General features: G+C 50.2%; 2 protein-coding genes across 5 annotated transcripts in view; both read left to right on the forward strand.

Moving 5' to 3' along the window:
• Positions 1 to 16,716, forward strand: part of LOC144099151 (uncharacterized) — a 78,797-nt gene that overhangs the window by 51,608 nt on the left and 10,473 nt on the right. For 2 of the 4 annotated variants that reach the window (XM_077632266.1, XM_077632267.1), the window contains exons 13-14: positions 12,177 to 13,323; positions 16,175 to 16,363. In XM_077632266.1, the coding sequence (XP_077488392.1) occupies positions 12,177 to 13,323; positions 16,175 to 16,363 (1,336 nt within the window). The remainder of the gene's footprint in view (positions 1 to 12,176; positions 13,324 to 16,174; positions 16,364 to 16,716) is intronic. The other 2 variants (XM_077632268.1, XM_077632269.1) reach the window with 2 other exon arrangements.
• The window catches only part of LOC144099150 (uncharacterized), a 271,400-nt gene that overhangs the window by 50,453 nt on the left and 204,231 nt on the right, over positions 1 to 16,716 (forward strand). The window lies entirely within an intron of this gene.

Raw genomic sequence — 16,716 nt, forward strand, 5'->3', positions numbered from 1 at the left:
ACTCAACAGGCAGCGCATACCATGTGACCAGCATGGCCAGCAAGGCAGGGGGCGCGGGGATCAGATCGTGAAAATCGCGAAAATCGATTTTTGGAAACCATGCGTTTCAGTATCTGCAACACCTAATCTACGTTGTATCAAAATGGTTGGGTTGAAAACGCACTATAAATGCCTGAAAAAAATTAATTTGTGAGTGCGCAGGGCGAGAAAACAGCCATAAAACGCGAAAAATCACCGGAGTTTGCGGAGCCATATCTCATCTTTCCCGCCACTGAGCACCGCCATCTTGGTACTGTTCGAAAGCTCGAAGTTCCGCCGTTTTGTTTCTGAATGTTTTGGTCGTCGCCATCTTGTAAGAGTCGCACAAACACAAAAGCGCAGGTCTGCCAGCGGTGGTCACACGGGCCCTCTGATGAAAGCAGGCCTCCAATTGGCTGCCGCTTTGGAAGGCGTCTCCTCATTGGCTGTTGCGTGACACTGGGGAAGCTGGCAACCACCGCGCACCGCTGTTTGCTTCGCAGACCACGCCGGCGTTCATTTCAACTTCTCACAGCTCTCACGTTAGTAATGGATCGTCGCTCGTTAGAAGAAAGTGTCAGCGAAGCACGCCTTCGGGAAACGGAAGTGCCAGCCTCCTACGGTGAGAAAAAGACGGCTGCCAGCGGGAGAAGCGGAGCGCCCCACTGAATAAGCGGATAACGTGCCGTGCTATCTTGCACCCTGTGAGTTCAGCAGCGAAGCCGACAGTCGCCCTGTGCGAACGATGCTGATAACCCCATGCATGGAAGATGCACCAACGGAGACTGTCACACCTCGGCGTACAGCCGCGCTTATCAGTAGCCGAGATCGCATCTTTGGAGGCGACCGCAGTCGAAGATACCATCGCCGGCAGAGACGGTGTGCTCTGATTCTGGCACATCGTGCGACACGGGCGCGCAGCCTGCGAGTGAGCCCCAGCCGTCGACGAGCTACAATGTGATAGCTGAAGATTTACGGGACGAATCATCGCCGGAACGTCGCACCATTCAGGCGCGCCTCGAGCCGCATTTCGTGTCAGCAGCGACGGCAGAAGCGCAGGCACGCAGCGTTCGCAATTCCCTTCGTGCAGAGCTCGCAACTGAATGGAAGTTCAGTTTGATGGACCAGCAAGGCCAACAAATTTCAGCCTCTTGTGACAATGAATTTATTCTTGTGCAGATTTCGCGGTGAACTCGTTGATTGCTAAGAATCTGTGTCCAAGATGCCAACAGCGTTCCGTTGGTGTGCACTGCGATACCAGGCTCGTTCTAGCAGTGAAAATGGTGCTTTCGTGCAGTACTTGTGGCCCAATTTAGTCCCATTGGTCTTCCCAAAGGAAGGAAGGTGCAAGGGCGTTTGATGTGAACATTCGCTCAATGCAAGCTATCAAAGTGATAGGGAAAGGGCAGACAGCTCTGAACGATTTCTGGGCCACTATGAATGTGTCCCATCGTGTTTTAGACCATAAGACATACCGGGGCCACTTGAAGGACCTGTTCAAGCCTGCTGCAGAGGAGGCTGCCGACTACATATTTAGGGATGCTGTAGCTGCTGTGAAGAAGGTGTACAGCAAGATGGAGGTTGGCTTCACTAAAAATGTGACCATTACGTTATTTATGATGGCACCTGGCTCAGGCGTGGTCATAGCTCCCACACACAGGGCTTGTGCTGGACAGAATTGTTTTTCCAAACTTCAGCCTTGGATGCAGCCTGGGGCCAGCAGAGAGTGAGCCCACCTACCTTCAGTGGAGGCAGCAGCATCAGTGTCAAAAAAACACTGAAGTTGGCTCTGGCCGAATGGAAGTGGAGGCCGCTTTGCAACTTTTTGGCCGTTCGTTGGCCAAGAATGACCTGCGATATATAGCAGTTATCTCTGATGGAGACAGCCGTGTTTTCCAGGCGTTGCAAGATGAGCAGTCATATGGGTCTATAGCACTCACAAAAAAAGACTACATAAACCATGTAAAGAAAAGAATGGGTACTGGTCTTCGCTCCATTGTGAGCAAGGCCAAGAAAGGGGAGCCACTGGGCGGAAATGGTGGGCTGACACAACGGCTGATTAAAAAGCTCATCAACTACTATGGCCTGGCTGTCGGCAAGAATGTCAATGATGTTGCTGCAATGCAGAAAGCTGTTATGGCCACTTATTGGCACGTGACATCTAGCGACAGTGACCCCCACCATGAACTGTGCCCCCCTGGCGGCCCTCTTAGCTGGTTTGAGCAGAGAGCAGCAGAAGCAAAAAACGAAGCACAGCCTCCTCATAAATATAAGCTTATGAGCAGAGTTGCCCAAGCCATGCTGCCCCTGTATCAACGCCTTTCAGACATCCACTTGCTGGAGCGCTGCAAGGGTCGAGAATGCAGCTGAGAGCCTGCACTCTGTTATTTGGCCGGCACTCTCAAAGGATTAGCACACCTGACTTTTTGCGGTAGAGACTGCAGTGAACGAGGCAGTCATACATTACAATTCAGGGAGCCAAAGAGCTTACTCGGAAATGTGTGCCACCTTGGGTGTAAATCCTGGTGCCCTTGCCATCCAGGGGACTCAGGAAAAGGACAAAGAACGCCTGAAGAAAGCATCCAAAGCCCACCAAGCAAAGAGGCAGAGGTGCAAGAAGATGCCCGACAGCGATGATACAAAATTTTTTACAGCCCTGGTGCTTTTTAATAAATCTGCAGCGCTTGCAAAACCCTGCAGCCTATTTTCTCAGTTGTGTTCTTTTTGTCGATTACCTTGCTCGTGGAAAGCATAGCACAACAATGGTGGAACCGATTTTGATCCAGTTTGTTTTGCTGTGATGCATAAACTGTGCTGTACATGATGACAGTCTTGAAATGTTTATTTACCTTTCCATTGTATTATTAATTTCACAATAAGTACATGGCTTTATGCAGTGAAGCACAGCCACGTGCATGTCATGTTCAGGAAAAAATTATTAGCACGCTAAAAAAAATTTCAACACTGTCTTAGTGTAGATTAGACATTTCGGCAAATGTGCAATGTATTCCCGGCACAATATTATGGTTCGTTACTGTGCCAGGCTTTCCACAAGCAACAAACCTGTAAATTCTTATAAAACAAAAACTAAAGAAGATATCTTTATTAAAATTTTATATTTGTCTCTTCACTGTGATGTGCAGCATGTGTGCCAAATTTCAGCCCTTTCTGCCAAGAAACAATAAAGTTAATTCTGATCGCCTCCTCCTCCCTTAAATCACAGCGGTTAGTTGATCCGTGACCATGCTCAATAGCTGTGCATTCAATGCTGCGATTGTCTCATGCCCACCAGATCACTGCTTCCATTTGGGATGCTGTGCCCAGCCGGCCCATATGTAGACTATAACTGACCTTATGGGCCATCGGTGCGGGCTTGGCTGGCAGTTATCTACAGTTTTAGTGTCACCTTTTTCTTGCTTTGTTGCTCGACATTTTTTTGCGGGTGGTGCCGTGGGTTCTGAGAGGTGCTTTTCAGTCTCTGCGCTAGGCTGGGAGCTCGTGTTTTCAACTTCAGGAGCGAGTTTATTGTGCCTGCTTGTTTGCTATAACAGAGTGATGCGGTGGCAGTTGTTCATTGTTACTGAGACGAATTTCCACTTACCTAGAGCATATTTCGATGGTAGCACCGCACTCATTCGTAATAAGTGATCGTTCATTAAATCTGCAGCTGATGTAAGTGGGCTGGCTGTACTAGTACCAGCCTCAAATTGACTGGAAACGAAACAGTTGAAAGAAGGCGAAAAGTGAAATGAGAACTAAGTTGACAGAGAATGAGAACAGCTGGCACAATTCACATGATTTTCACTTGGACCCCACGAAGATAACTTTTCATGGAATCCACGCGTAATTCCTTTCCAGCAGCTAATATCTCTGCGTTTGCGTGAAAGTTGTCATGTTCGCATTTCTTTTATGGCATTGATCGTACATTTGCATTCTGATGGTGGTAACCACAGTCTTGGACACCACTTTAAGGTGACCGGGTAAGCAAAACTTGAAGAAAAAAATTCGATTTTTTTTACTTTTGTTAGATTTCAGAAAGTACATTCTATTCTGCATTTTTTCCATTAACACCATTAAATCGAATATACTTGCTGTAAAAATAAGGAAGAAAAGAGACGTGACGACAGGACAGAGCGACCACCTAACTCGTCACGTCTCTTTTCTTCCTTCTTTTTCATGCAAGTATCTTTTGTGCAAGTTTCTTTCTTAGTTCATTTAAAGTAAAAACATATCTAACAAAAATCTTGGAGCTCTTAGCCTCCAGTTCGGCCTCTTTTGAAAATAATGGTATCATAGTAACAAAAATCTTGTTTCGAGACAGATGACTTTAAAGTCAAAAGTAACTTCATCGGAAAGTTTTCCTCTGTGCTAACATTTGCCACTGGCTCTTGCGATGTTGGCTCTTGCTATTTTGTCACTGGTGAATGTTATTGAGAGCATCTAATATTGACACCCTTCCTGCCTCCAACACGAAGGGTGTCGACATTAGATGCTCTCATAACATTCACCAGTGGCAACATAGCAAGAGCCAAGGTTCTAGAATCTTTCAGTTTAACCTCAGGGCCTTCAGGATAACACTCTCCACCGGCTATGAGAAGTTGACCAGCGTCGCACTTACTTTGCTGACCGAGCAACACAGCAGATCAGAAAATAAGCCTAGGAAGCTGAACGACTGATAAATAGACACAGAGATGAGTTGAATGACAACTGTCGAGGTGGTGTATGCATAATAAATGGGTCAGCAAATGTTAGCACAGAGGATAACCTTCCAATGTAGTTACTTTTTACTTTAAAGTCATCTGTCTCGAAACAAGATATGTGTTACTATGGTATCATTATTTTCAAAATGAGATGTGACACACTGATGTTCTGTGCTGTAGCTGAAATTCAATGTGAGACAATTTTGGTTCTTTAACTTCTCTGAGACTCCATTAAGAATCTCTTTTTGCGAAATCTTACTGCTGAGATTACTTGAAAAAGGAAAAATTTCCCATTGTAATACCACTAATGAAACAGAAGCCCATTTCTTTGCCTGTACTTTGTATGGCCGTGGGGTAGCATATGACGACCTAGTTTAAATCAAGAGGAAGAAATGGGCTTGTGCAGGACATGTAATGTGAAGGCAAGATAACTGCTGGTCATTAAAGGTAATGGAGTGGATTCCAAAAAAAGGCAAGTGTATAAGGGGGCGGCAGAAAATTAGGTGGGTGGATGAGATTAAGTTTGCGGAGATACAGTGGTGCAGCTGGCAAAGGACAGGGTTAATTGGAGAGACATGGGAGAGGCATTTGAGCTGCAGTGGCGTAGTCAGGCTGATGATGATGATAACGAACCAAAATTGGACGAAAAGTGATCTTAAATATAGTCCTCCATAGAAAAAAAATAATAAAAAATTAGCGTTTTTATTACTTTGTTAGTTTGGATTCAGTAGAAAGAGCAGAAATCACCCATGGAAATGATATTGTCGCCGACAAACGTAGGGCGGCACGAAAAAAAGGGCTTTTGTTAATCCGAAGGCCAGAAAACCCAGCAGCGCGCGTTCGAACGGGAACGTCCTCTTCTTCGCTCCCACACGAGCCCAGTCATGCCGCTCGGCCGCATGGCGACGCTCGCAGTGTGGCATTGCCCCCCTCCTTTCAAGAGGCATCGCCTCGATGCCTCCGGCAAGGGGGATAAAGAGTGTGGAGACGCCGAAAGTGCGATGGCGTGTGGCGGCAGCACTGAATGTGAACTCCGGGAGGGGCTAACGGGCGTAATACGGTTTCATGCGGGACACGTGGACGACTTCAGACTTGGGCGGGCGAGAAGACCGGACAACTCCTTGCGGGTACACTTCATAGTTCACATCGCTGAGTTGACGTAGCACCTCGTAGGGACCGAAGTAGCGCCGCAGAAGCTTTTCAGAGCGACCGCGCACACGTACAGGGCTCCATACCCAGACGTGCTCGCCGGGTTGGTAAATCACCTCCCTGTGGCGGAGGTTGTAACGCCGGGCGTCAGTTGTCTGCTGGTGGCAAATGCGTTGTCGAGCAAGGTGGCGAGCGGCTTCTGCATCGCGAACGAATTGGTCAGCGCCTGGGGCAGACGAGGGGGTACAATCCGGGAGCAGCATGGCGTCAAGCATGGTCAGGGCATCTCGGCCATACACCAAACGGAAGGGGGTGAAGCGCGTCGTTTCTTGGAGGGCGGTGTTGTACGCAAACGTGATGTAGGGAAGTATTTCGTCCCAGTTGCGATGGTCAGCGTCGACATACATAGACATCATATCTGTGATGGTCTTGTTCAGCCTCTCAGTAAGTCCATTCGTTTGAGGATGGTAAGCAGTAGTTTTTCTATGACTGGTGCCACTAAGACGGAGGACCTCGTGTGTAAGAGCCGACGTAAACGCGGTTCCCCGGTCAGTTAATACAACCACGGGGGCGCCGTGGCGAAGCACGATGTGGTGAACAAAGAACTGTGCAATTTGAGCCGCGGTGCCACGGGGAAGAGCCTTGGTTTCACAATAGCGGCTTAGGTAGTCCGTGGCGACAACAATATACCGGTTTCCCATGGAGGACACCGGGAATGGGCCCAGTAAGTCCATGCCGACTTGTTGGAATGGGATTTGCGGTGGATCAATTGGCTTCAGAAGGCCGGCCGGTTTTGTCGGTGGTACCTTCCGTCGTTGACACTCACGGCAGGTTCGAACGTAGCGTTGGACGACCGCAGCAAGCCGTGGCCAGTAGTACTTGTGGCGGAGGCGTCCCAATGTTCTGGAAAAACCGAGGTGGCCAGAAGAAATGTCGTCGTGGCATGCAGCGAGAACTTCCTGACGAAGTGCGGTTGGGACAACGAGGAGATACGCAGTTTCGGTCGGGCCGTAGTTTTTCTTGTAGAGGACTCCATCTATTAAGCAATACGACGAAAGTCCGCGAGAGAAGAGTCTGGGCGGAGACGGAGCGGTTCCTTCGAGGTACTCGATTAGAGGCAGCAGTTCGCAGTCGGCCCTCTGGTGGTGGGCAAGGTCGGATGTGGTGACAGCGCCGAGGAAAGCAGAATCGTCGTCGGACTCATCTGGTGGGCACGGAAGAGGAGCTCGGGAGAGACAGTCTGCATCGCTATGTTGCCGACCCGACTTATACACGATGGTGACGTCGAACTCTTGCAACCGAAGGCTCCACCGTGCAAGTCGCCCCGATGGATCTTTGAGGTTCGCAAGCCAGCACAAGGAGTGATGATCGCTGACGACTCGAAACGGGCGGCCGTACAGGTATGGGCGAAATTTTGTGATTGCCCACACAACAGCGAGACACTCCTTTTCCGTTGTGGAATAATTCACTTCGGAACGGGACAAAGTGCGACTTGCGTATGCGATCACGCGTTCCACACCGTCTTGCCACTGCACAATCACCGCACCGAGGCCCACATTGCTGGCATCTGTGTGCAGTTCTGTGTCGGCCTGCTCGTCGAAGTGGGCAAGGATAGGCATAGATTGGAGGCGGGCCTTAAGCTCTATGAAAGCTTTTTCCTGATCTTGGCCCCAGAAAAAGGGTTCAGAGTCTTTTGTCAGGCGAGTCAGCGTCTCTGCGAGCTTGGAGAAGTTTTGAACGAACCTCCGATAATAGGCGCAAAGCCCCAGGAAACGCCGCAAGCTTCGTTTATCTGTTGGCTGGGGAAATGCAGCAACGGCGGCGGTCTTTTCTGGGTCGGGGCTAACGCCCTGAGCGCTCACAATGTGGCCAAGAAACTTGAGCTCCCGAAATGCGAAGTGGCACTTTTCAGGCTTGAGAGACAGACCCGCAGAACGAATTGCTTCGAAGACGGCACGCAAACGTTTCAGGTGCTCCTCGAACGTGTCGGAGAAAATCACGACGTCGTCGAGATAGACAAGGCAGGACTGCCACTTCAGGTCAGTTAATACGGTGTCCATCATACGTTGGAACGTCGCAGGGGCTGAACACAAGCCGAAAGGAAGCACCTTAAATTCGTACAGTCCGTCAGGAGTAACGAAGGCGGTCTTTTCTCAGTCACGTTCGTCGACCTCGATTTGCCAATAACCGCTACGATGGTCGAGTGACGAAAAGTAGGTAGCATGGCGGAGGCGGTCTAATGAGTCATCAATGCGCGGCAGTGGATAGACATCTTTTTTGGTAACGTTATTGAGGCGTCTATAATCTACACAGAACCGTAGGCTGCCGTCCTTCTTTGCGACGAGGACAACAGGTGACGCCCAGGGGCTCGTCGATGGTTGTATGACGTCGTCGTGGAGCATTTCGGCAACTTGGCGGCGGATAGCATCGCGCTCCTTCGACGAAACACGATAAGGACGCTGACATAGCGGTCTCTGGTCACTGTCGACGATAATACGGTGCTTAGTTATTGGCGTCTGGCGAACCTTGGATGTTGATGCAAAACAGTCGCGGAAAGAGTCAATAAGGCTTTCCACGCGGCGTTTCTGATTGGTCAGAAGGTCAGGGTTCACGTCGGTCCTAATGGCTGTTGCAGTGTCCTGTTCGGCTATTTCGGGAGGCGTTGTTGATAAGGCACATTGGCCGGCATGTTCGCCAAGTTCTTCAAAATGGGCAATCACCGTGTTTTTCGTCAAATGTTGGGGTTCACAACTAAAGTTTGTCACTAAGAGCGTGGTACGCGCGTGAACAAGGTCGACAAGGGCGCGAGCAACGCAAACTTGCCGAGACAGTAGCAGCGACATATTCGCTTCGGCAATGCCCCGAGTACCGGAGCTGGTATCACACTGGACTGTGACAAACTTGCTTGCTCTCGGCGGTATCGTTGTGTGGTCATCAGAGATGCGTAATGGTGCTCTGTGCGGCTCGGGGTCGGTATCAACGGCTCGCTGTGTCGAAAACGATACCAATTGCTCATGCAGGTTGATGACCGCCCCATACTCTTTAAGGAAGTCCATGCCAAGAATCAGTTCTTTAGAGCACTCTCGTAGCACGGCGAAGGAGCCTGTGAAAGTTGCACCGCGGATCTTTATACGGCTGGTGCAGACGCCAACCGGCGTTACCACATGGCAACCAGCTGTGCGTATCTGCGGCCCATGCCAAGGTGTTAGAACCTTTCTGAGGGTTGCGGCTAGGTTACTACTCATGACAGAAAAGTCGGCTCCGGTATCGACGAGTGCAGATACGTCATAGCCATCGGCGGCAACAAGAATTTCGGCGGCGGAAACAATTGTTTGACAATTTGTCGGCGAGGTTTTTGGTGCCGTCGTCGATGGGGTCGTCGCTGAGGTTGTCGGTGAGGTCGGCGGTGGGATCGTCTTTAAGGTCGGCGGGTGGGGTCGTCGCATAAAATCGTCGGATGGAGGCTGTTCACTGTCTGCGGCAGCGGCGGTCCTACCCCCAGAGGACGCCGTCTTCAGTTTTCCCGGCGTGGGGACGTACCTCTGAACTGGCCAGAGGATGACGGGCGGCCGGGCGAAGAGAACCGCCTTGGGGATGGCGATCGGGACTGGCGTCGCTGCGAGGTCGAAGATTGCACGTTTTCAGCCAAGTACTGTTCGATATCCCGTGGTCTTTCACCGTAGCGTGGTCGAGGTGAGTCAGGTGAAAACCCCCTTAAACCCATCCTGCGGTAGGGGCAGTGGTGAAGGATATGGCCAGGCTCTCCGCAGTGGTAACAGAGCGGCCGATTGTTTGGCGTACGCCAAACGTGTGCTTTGCTCACGGGGGGCCTGAACTCCTGCCGCACGGAGGGTGCTGTTGCGATTGGCTCCTGCAGGTATTGCACAGGAGCGATGGGGGAAAAGGCTCGCATCGCTGGCCCGGGACTTCGTAGCGCCTCGCTGTACGTCATAACGGAGGGCGCCGGGTGTGGAGCTGGGGGTGGCTGCACAACTCGTCGGATTTCTTCGCGGACCACGTCCGTAATGGCAGCGACGCTGACCTGTGGAGCTTCAAAGCGAAGTTTCGCCAGTTCCTCGCGCACCAGGCTTCTTACAAGTTCCCGAAGGTCCTCGGCGGGCAGCGACGTAGGCATGTACTGGGACTGGGAAGAGGCTGCTACAGTAGCCTGACGTCCGAAGTGGGCGCCCCGTTCCTGTAAAGAGCGCTCGATACCCATTGCCTCCTTGGGTGAAGTCGGACACTGTTCGTGGCGGGTCACGGACCAGTCCGGCAAACAGCTGCTCTTTTACGCCACGCATTAAGTGTCGTACCTTCTGGGCTTCGGGCATAGCAGGGTCGGCCCGGTTGAACAGTTGCGTCATGTCCTCGATGAACATCGCGACGCCCTCGTTCGGCTGCTGTGATCTCGAGCGCAGGGCGATTTCCGCTTTCTCTTTTCTTTCGCTGCTGGTAAATGTCGCTAGCAGCTCTCGACGAAAAGCCTCCCAGGTGGTAAAGGAAGCTTCGTGGTTCTCAAACCACGTTTTGGCCGAGTCCTGCAGCGCAAAGTAGACGTTGCGCAGCTTGCGCTCGCCGTCCCACTCATTGAAACTCGCCACTCGGTCAAAGCTGGCCAACCAGTCTTCGACGTCCTCGAACCTGTCCCCGTGGAACGGTGGCGGCGATCGAGGTGCGTGAAGGACAAATGGCGGGGCACTCCCGGAGTGCTGACTTGTCTGGCTAGCCGCGGTGGATGTCATGGCCCTTACCGGCGCTGTCAGTTGGCCGAACTCGGGTTGTAGGCCTCGCAGGCGGCGGCTTGCTTTATGGACGGGTGTTGTGTCCAAGCGTCGCTGATCAGCGTCAGAGTTGCCCTCGGGGTGAGCGTTCATGGAACGATACCCAGCGGCTCCACCAAAATGTCGCCGACAAACGTAGGGCGGCACGAAAAAAAGGGCTTTTGTTAATCCGAAGGCCAGAAAACCCAGCAGCGCGCGTTCGAACGGGAACGTCCTCTTCTTCGCTCCCACACGAGCCCAGTCATGCCGCTCGGCCGCATGGCGGCGCTCGCAGTGTGGCAATATAAACAGGTAGCTGCTACCTCTGTTGGTTGTTCAGAAAAATGTGCCAAACATACCCTAAAATACATGGGAAAGTAGGGCCTAGTGTGTCCCCTTAAAACATAGATCTCAGCGTTGAAGAATATCAGTGAGGGCCTCAACAGTCGCTGCAGAAGAGCAGGTAGTTTGTGTACTTGTTTGGTGATATTATTACTCTCAGGAGCTGTGTACACGGTCATCGAATTGCAAAGTTCGTAAATTCAACCCAGTTAGTTTGGAAATCCTGTTGATATGGACTGCTAGTCTGGTTTGCTAGTCTTGATGCAGTGTTGCCTGTGCACCTCTGGCATGTGTGCAATGGCAGGCGTGATGGAAATCGAGAGGGCCTCATAGCTGAAAAGTAGGCCAGCCGCGTAATTTTGGTTGTGCCTTTCTGAGCTTCGCACATCCAGCCAGCCAGCTGGGAGCAGCTGTGCATTGTTTCAGATAGTTAGTGCATCACTGATATTTTCTTTTTCTTTGAAAAGTTTTTCGGTGTTCTGATGCCAGTGTGCGTTTCTCTTGTTTCTGTCTATGTGGTCGTCCTTTATTCTCCCAGCCCAATGAAACTGCGCGCTCATCACATGCTGTTTTGCAGATAGTGTGGGAGGAGCCTCCTCACATGCAATGCCGCAGCTTGCGAGGTTGCTCCACTGCTCCTGCATCACAGCGCGAAGAAGGCCGCAGAGGTCTTTTCATTTTTGAGCTGATCTGCTTTGGCATTCCCAACATTGTGGGCATAGTGAAGCACTTCACAGAAGTGCGAAAAATTGTCGTCGCCACTCAGTTTTCATCTTCATAGTAGCCAACCATCACCCTGGTTTTCACCTGGGCAAATTACTCTAATGCGAGCGGTTTCTGGAAGTTTTTTTGGAGCCATTGGATCACTCAGACCTGTATAATTTGATGTTTTTTCCTGCTCCCTTGCCGGTCAGAATCAACGGGCTTTTACTGTAGCAGTAACTTTAGCCTCAATCGGTAGAAATATTCGGGCCTGCTGGAACGACCTTTGGCCTTTGGAGTAAGACGGAAAGCTGGGCTAGCTGGATGGGATCGATGGATTTATTGCATAGGATGAGGACACAAGAAGCAGGGTGGCACGACACGAGCGCTTTCCCCAATGTTTTGTCTGCCCACAGAACCATGTGCCGTAGCTTCTGTAGTTGCAGGAAATTGCTTGTTTAGTTTGAGTTTATGTCCCTTAATGTTTTGCATGCTGTGTGCGCAGGACGAGCAGCTGTCCGACAGGGAAGTGCAACTGCTGACCAAGAAGCCACAGCTGAGCAAGCGTGAATCGCTTCGGCTGTTCTCCTCGAGCAGCTCAGAAGAAGAAGGGGAGGTCACAGAAGAAAAGAGTGCAGAACAAAGCCCACTCGGGGCAGTTCCACCGTTTTCCTCTGACCGTGCTGCAGCCATGGGTGGGGCAGTGTCTGCCATGTCAGCTCAAGCAGAGGAAGCCGCACGTGGGGCACTGTCGTGTGGCTCTGTGCATGCAGGCATGACTGGGACTCCGTCTGGCTACCTGTCGAATAAGGCTGTGTTAGGTACACATGGGGGAGTTGTGTGCAGTCCTGTGGACTGTAATCTTGCACCTGCAACAGCGAGCAAGGCAGCGCCTGGGGACCCTTCAAGTCAGGGAACACTAGGAATGCGTGGGGGAGTTGCATGCAGTCCTGCGAATGCACCGTTGAGTAGAGAACTACCTGGAAACGCCACGCGGGCAAGGGAAGGCCATAACGTGGAAGTTGTCTGCAGCCCTGCAACTGCAACAGCGAGCAAGACAACATCTGGAAGCCTGAGTGGAGGAGGCCAGAACGCGGGCCTGTACAGACTGTTCCTGCGCAGCCAAGCGCATGTCGTGGTAAGCCAACAAGCGTTCTACAAAGGGGTCATCTCCAAAGCTGTTCAGGCTGTGCTTCAAAAACTGGCGTTTTTTGCCGAGCAGCCCGAGGCCCATCCGGAGGACCTGGTTCAGCACATCCGTAAAGTCAAGGGTGACTCACTGGTGCGGGGTGCTCTCTGCTACCTGTATCATTGCAAGGCGAATCCTGTGTCGGCGTATTGCCACAGTGAGCAGGCACCCCCACTCATCACCAAGTTTGAAACCCTACTGCTGCAAGCGCTGGCGCAGAAGCAAGACGGGTGGGTCATGTTATTGTCTGCGCTGCAGGCGCGGTACTGGAGTAGCTCTCAGCCCAAGATGCTGATGGGGCAGGCATCATATGTACGGCTGATTGGTGTACTGTGCTGCAAGCTGGATGAGCCCACAGTGGCCCAAACACTGATCTGGGACTTGCTGGGCACAAACCATGCCCCTTTCCTGGTAGCTTCAGTGGTAGGAGCTTGGCCCGGTGTGCTCAAGGCATTGCCACCAGGTGAGCTTTTTTTTTTTGGTTTTTGCCACGCTGGCTTTTTCTCTCTTCTCTCTTTAATAAGCTGATGCTTTCTGGGCTTGAGAGCTGGTTCAGGCAACACTTGTAAAGAAGGTTGGTCTGGTGTGTGATGCTTGTGTCATGGGCAGTAGCTGGCAGTCAAGTTGAGGGCCTTCGAAATTCCTGTTTGCAGTCTAGATGGAAGGAACTGGGTCACTGCTTGGCTACAATAATATGTAATATAACAGAGTTGATCCCCGTCAACTGGCTTTATAGTTGTGCACCAAGCTCTTGTGGGGCTGATGAAGTCGCAGTTAAGAAACCTTCAGAAAAAGGGGTTTCTATGTGCCTATTCCGAATATGCTGTTATAGTCCCTGGCACACTTAGGAAATATGTTATGCTTTTAGTCGTGAGCTTCTAAGAAATTTTCGCCTCGGAGGATTTGCTAAGTTGCGCATTCCACTGGTTTTTCTTGATGTCAAGGAGTCACAGCAGAGGAATATATATGTGTTGACACGCTGCCCAACAGTGTGACCAGATCTTGTTCGCTTCTCCTTGTGCTTCTTTTGAACACCGACAGATGGCGCCCCACAATGTAGGCTTGTCAAGTCGCCGAGCTGCAATAGATGCACGGCAAGTGTTGTGGGATCGTTCATTGCCGCTGCATTTACGTGTGCTTGTTTAAGTGCGGCGATGCACAGGAGGATTAAAACTGATGTCGACTCTAAGCGATTTTACTCTACTTAGTGCTCTATTTGCTGGCACTGCATGAATGGGCGGAACAGCAGCGAGGATGCAGCCCTGTGGTCCTTCGGAATTCGTTATAGAAATACATTCATTGCAGGGTTTTTTCCATTCATCCGCGCGATTTCTGATAGCATGGTTAACTGTACTGCCCCTTGATAAACAATTACCAAACTGCAACAAAAACCGGTACCAAACCTCAACACAAAAAGCCTAGCTTTAGCAGAACTTGTTTGTGCATGGTGCCCACCTCAACACAGAAGCAGAGAACCTAACCTTCACACATTGAGATACACTCTGGCAGCACAAAACATAGTTGTACACAGCTTAAAATGGCACTGAAAACCAGGCACGCCACTCAGCTGCATCTGCCGTTCCACAGTCTGTTCAGCCACACCCTGCAGCTCCTCCGCACCGCTGCGGCCGATGCATGTGCTAGTACAAAACATTGTCTGTGCGCCCTCTTTGCCGTGGTGGGCAGTCAGTGTCAACACCTAAATATATTCGTACACTGTGCAAGGAATGCAATAAGGGTAAAATTATTCTGCCTATAATAAAACTTGAGTTGTAAGGTTTTGAAGGTGCCAGTTCAGAAATGGCGAAAAAAACTTTTATTTCTTGTTTCTTAAGTGGCAACTTTAGAACCATACAGGGCTAGTTCTGTGATAGGCACAGTGATATTTTACCCTCTTGAATTCCTTGATGTCAAGAAAAGCCAGTAGCATCTACATTTTAGCAAGACCACTGCAGCAAAACTTCTTGAAAGGTCACTACAAAAAACGTCACATAACATAGTCTGTAAGTGTGGGAGGGCTTGTTTTATAATTAAATGGCACAATTTGAATGAAATCATTATATTGCAACGGATTATCCCTTGGCAGACGACGTAGAGGAGGTGTCTAGGTGGTGCGTGCGCTTTGTCCGGCGCTCCCTGTGACCTCTGTTCTGTTCCCCGGTTGCCCTTGCGTCTGACTAGTCTTTGGCAACATAACAGTATCACCCTGTGCTCTCTATGGGTAACAATGTACGATATCACCATACACGCATGCTGTAATAAGACCTACTGTTATAGAAACAGTCATGCACAAAACTTAGCGTGCTTGAATCATGCCTGTTAATCGCGTGTTCTGCGATGTTCGTTAAGAATTAGTGTCTTGTATCTACATAACACTTTCTAGATAAGGCAAATAAACTTTTTAGAAATATACGCTTGTTGCTTGGTAATAACTGCTCTGTCATGGTCCTGCAACGTACAGCGTGAAACCAACCTTTTTCCATGTTCTTAATGTATTGCTGGTGTTAGAAAACTCACACAGTGGTACTTAGTGGCTCTTCTAGCTGGTTACCTTGGCGACGTCTAATAAGTAATAGCACTCCTAAGGTATATTCTGCAGTAAAACTATGACAAAAACATCTTACCGTTCTGGCAAAATTTACCTGTTTACGAGTTGCGCAAGGATGCGAACGACGTGGTTCTGCGTACACTTATCCTTTGTAGGCTAGTTTGTGGCGCAGCCGCAGAGTGGTCTCAATTTCGTTAAAACTGCCAATAGAGCAGTTCCTTCTTTTTCCTTCTGCTGCTACCCAGGCACCTATTAAAAAGGATAATTGGAACTTGGTTCTTGGCGAAAGGAAATGGCGCAGTATCTGTCGCATATCGGCGGACATAAGGGAAGGGACAAAGGAGGGGTGAAAGAAGAAACGAAGAAAGAGGTGCCGTAGTGGAGGGCTCGGGAATAATTTCGACCACCGGGGGATGTTTAACGGTCACTGACATCGCACAGCACACAATCGCCTTAGCTTTTCGCCTCTATCGAAACGCAGCCGCCGCATTCGGGTTCGAACCCGGGAACTCCGGATCAGTAGCCAAGCGCCCTAACCAATGAGCCACCACGGCAGGTTTAAAAAGGATAAAGATTGCATTTTGCCACGTTTCTCTGATGATGAACTATGCTTTGAGCACGAGCATAGTTAGTTTGAATCGGCCTAGACGCAGCTGCAAAGCACGCTTATATGCTTCAATGTGTTGCATTTCAGTCATGATTGCCGCGAATGTCTTTTGGCTGTCCAATTTGCTGGCATGTCATTCCTCGTGCGTGGCGAGTGCAGGGATTGTGCAGAAGACGGTGGCCTACCTCCTGCTCGATAGCCCAGAGCACACCCTCAACAGCACCCTGGAATTCCAGGCACGCCAGGTGCTCCGCATGCTTGGTCCGCTGCATGGCTTCGACAAATGCATCCCTAAACAGCTGGCAGAAGAACTGCTCGCTCCTCTGCTTTCTCCTCACAAGTGTGGTGGTAAGGGCCGGCACACCGTTCCTGGAATAGGTCTGTCTTAGGCGCTAAGGCAGATCGTGTATGTATATGCATGAGAATTAACCAATGTTTCAACCAATGACAGTGGACGGAAAAAGCAGTACACAAACCGGGCAGTAGTATGGTTTGGAGATTACCTTATTTTTAACTCAGTAGCATTAGAGCATACATTCGGCGGCACCCCCTGGGGTGTGAGAACGAAGTTCCTATTGGTCAATGACGATGTAACATCACATGGAATTGAACTTGATTAAAACATCTGAAAAAATTGTGATTATAATGTCGTAACATGAGTGATCACTATGACATGTAAGAATCTGAAGTAAATAATATCG

Source organism: Amblyomma americanum, chromosome 7, assembly GCF_052857255.1.
Source record: "Amblyomma americanum isolate KBUSLIRL-KWMA chromosome 7, ASM5285725v1, whole genome shotgun sequence".
Classification (NCBI taxonomy): domain Eukaryota; kingdom Metazoa; phylum Arthropoda; class Arachnida; order Ixodida; family Ixodidae; genus Amblyomma; species Amblyomma americanum.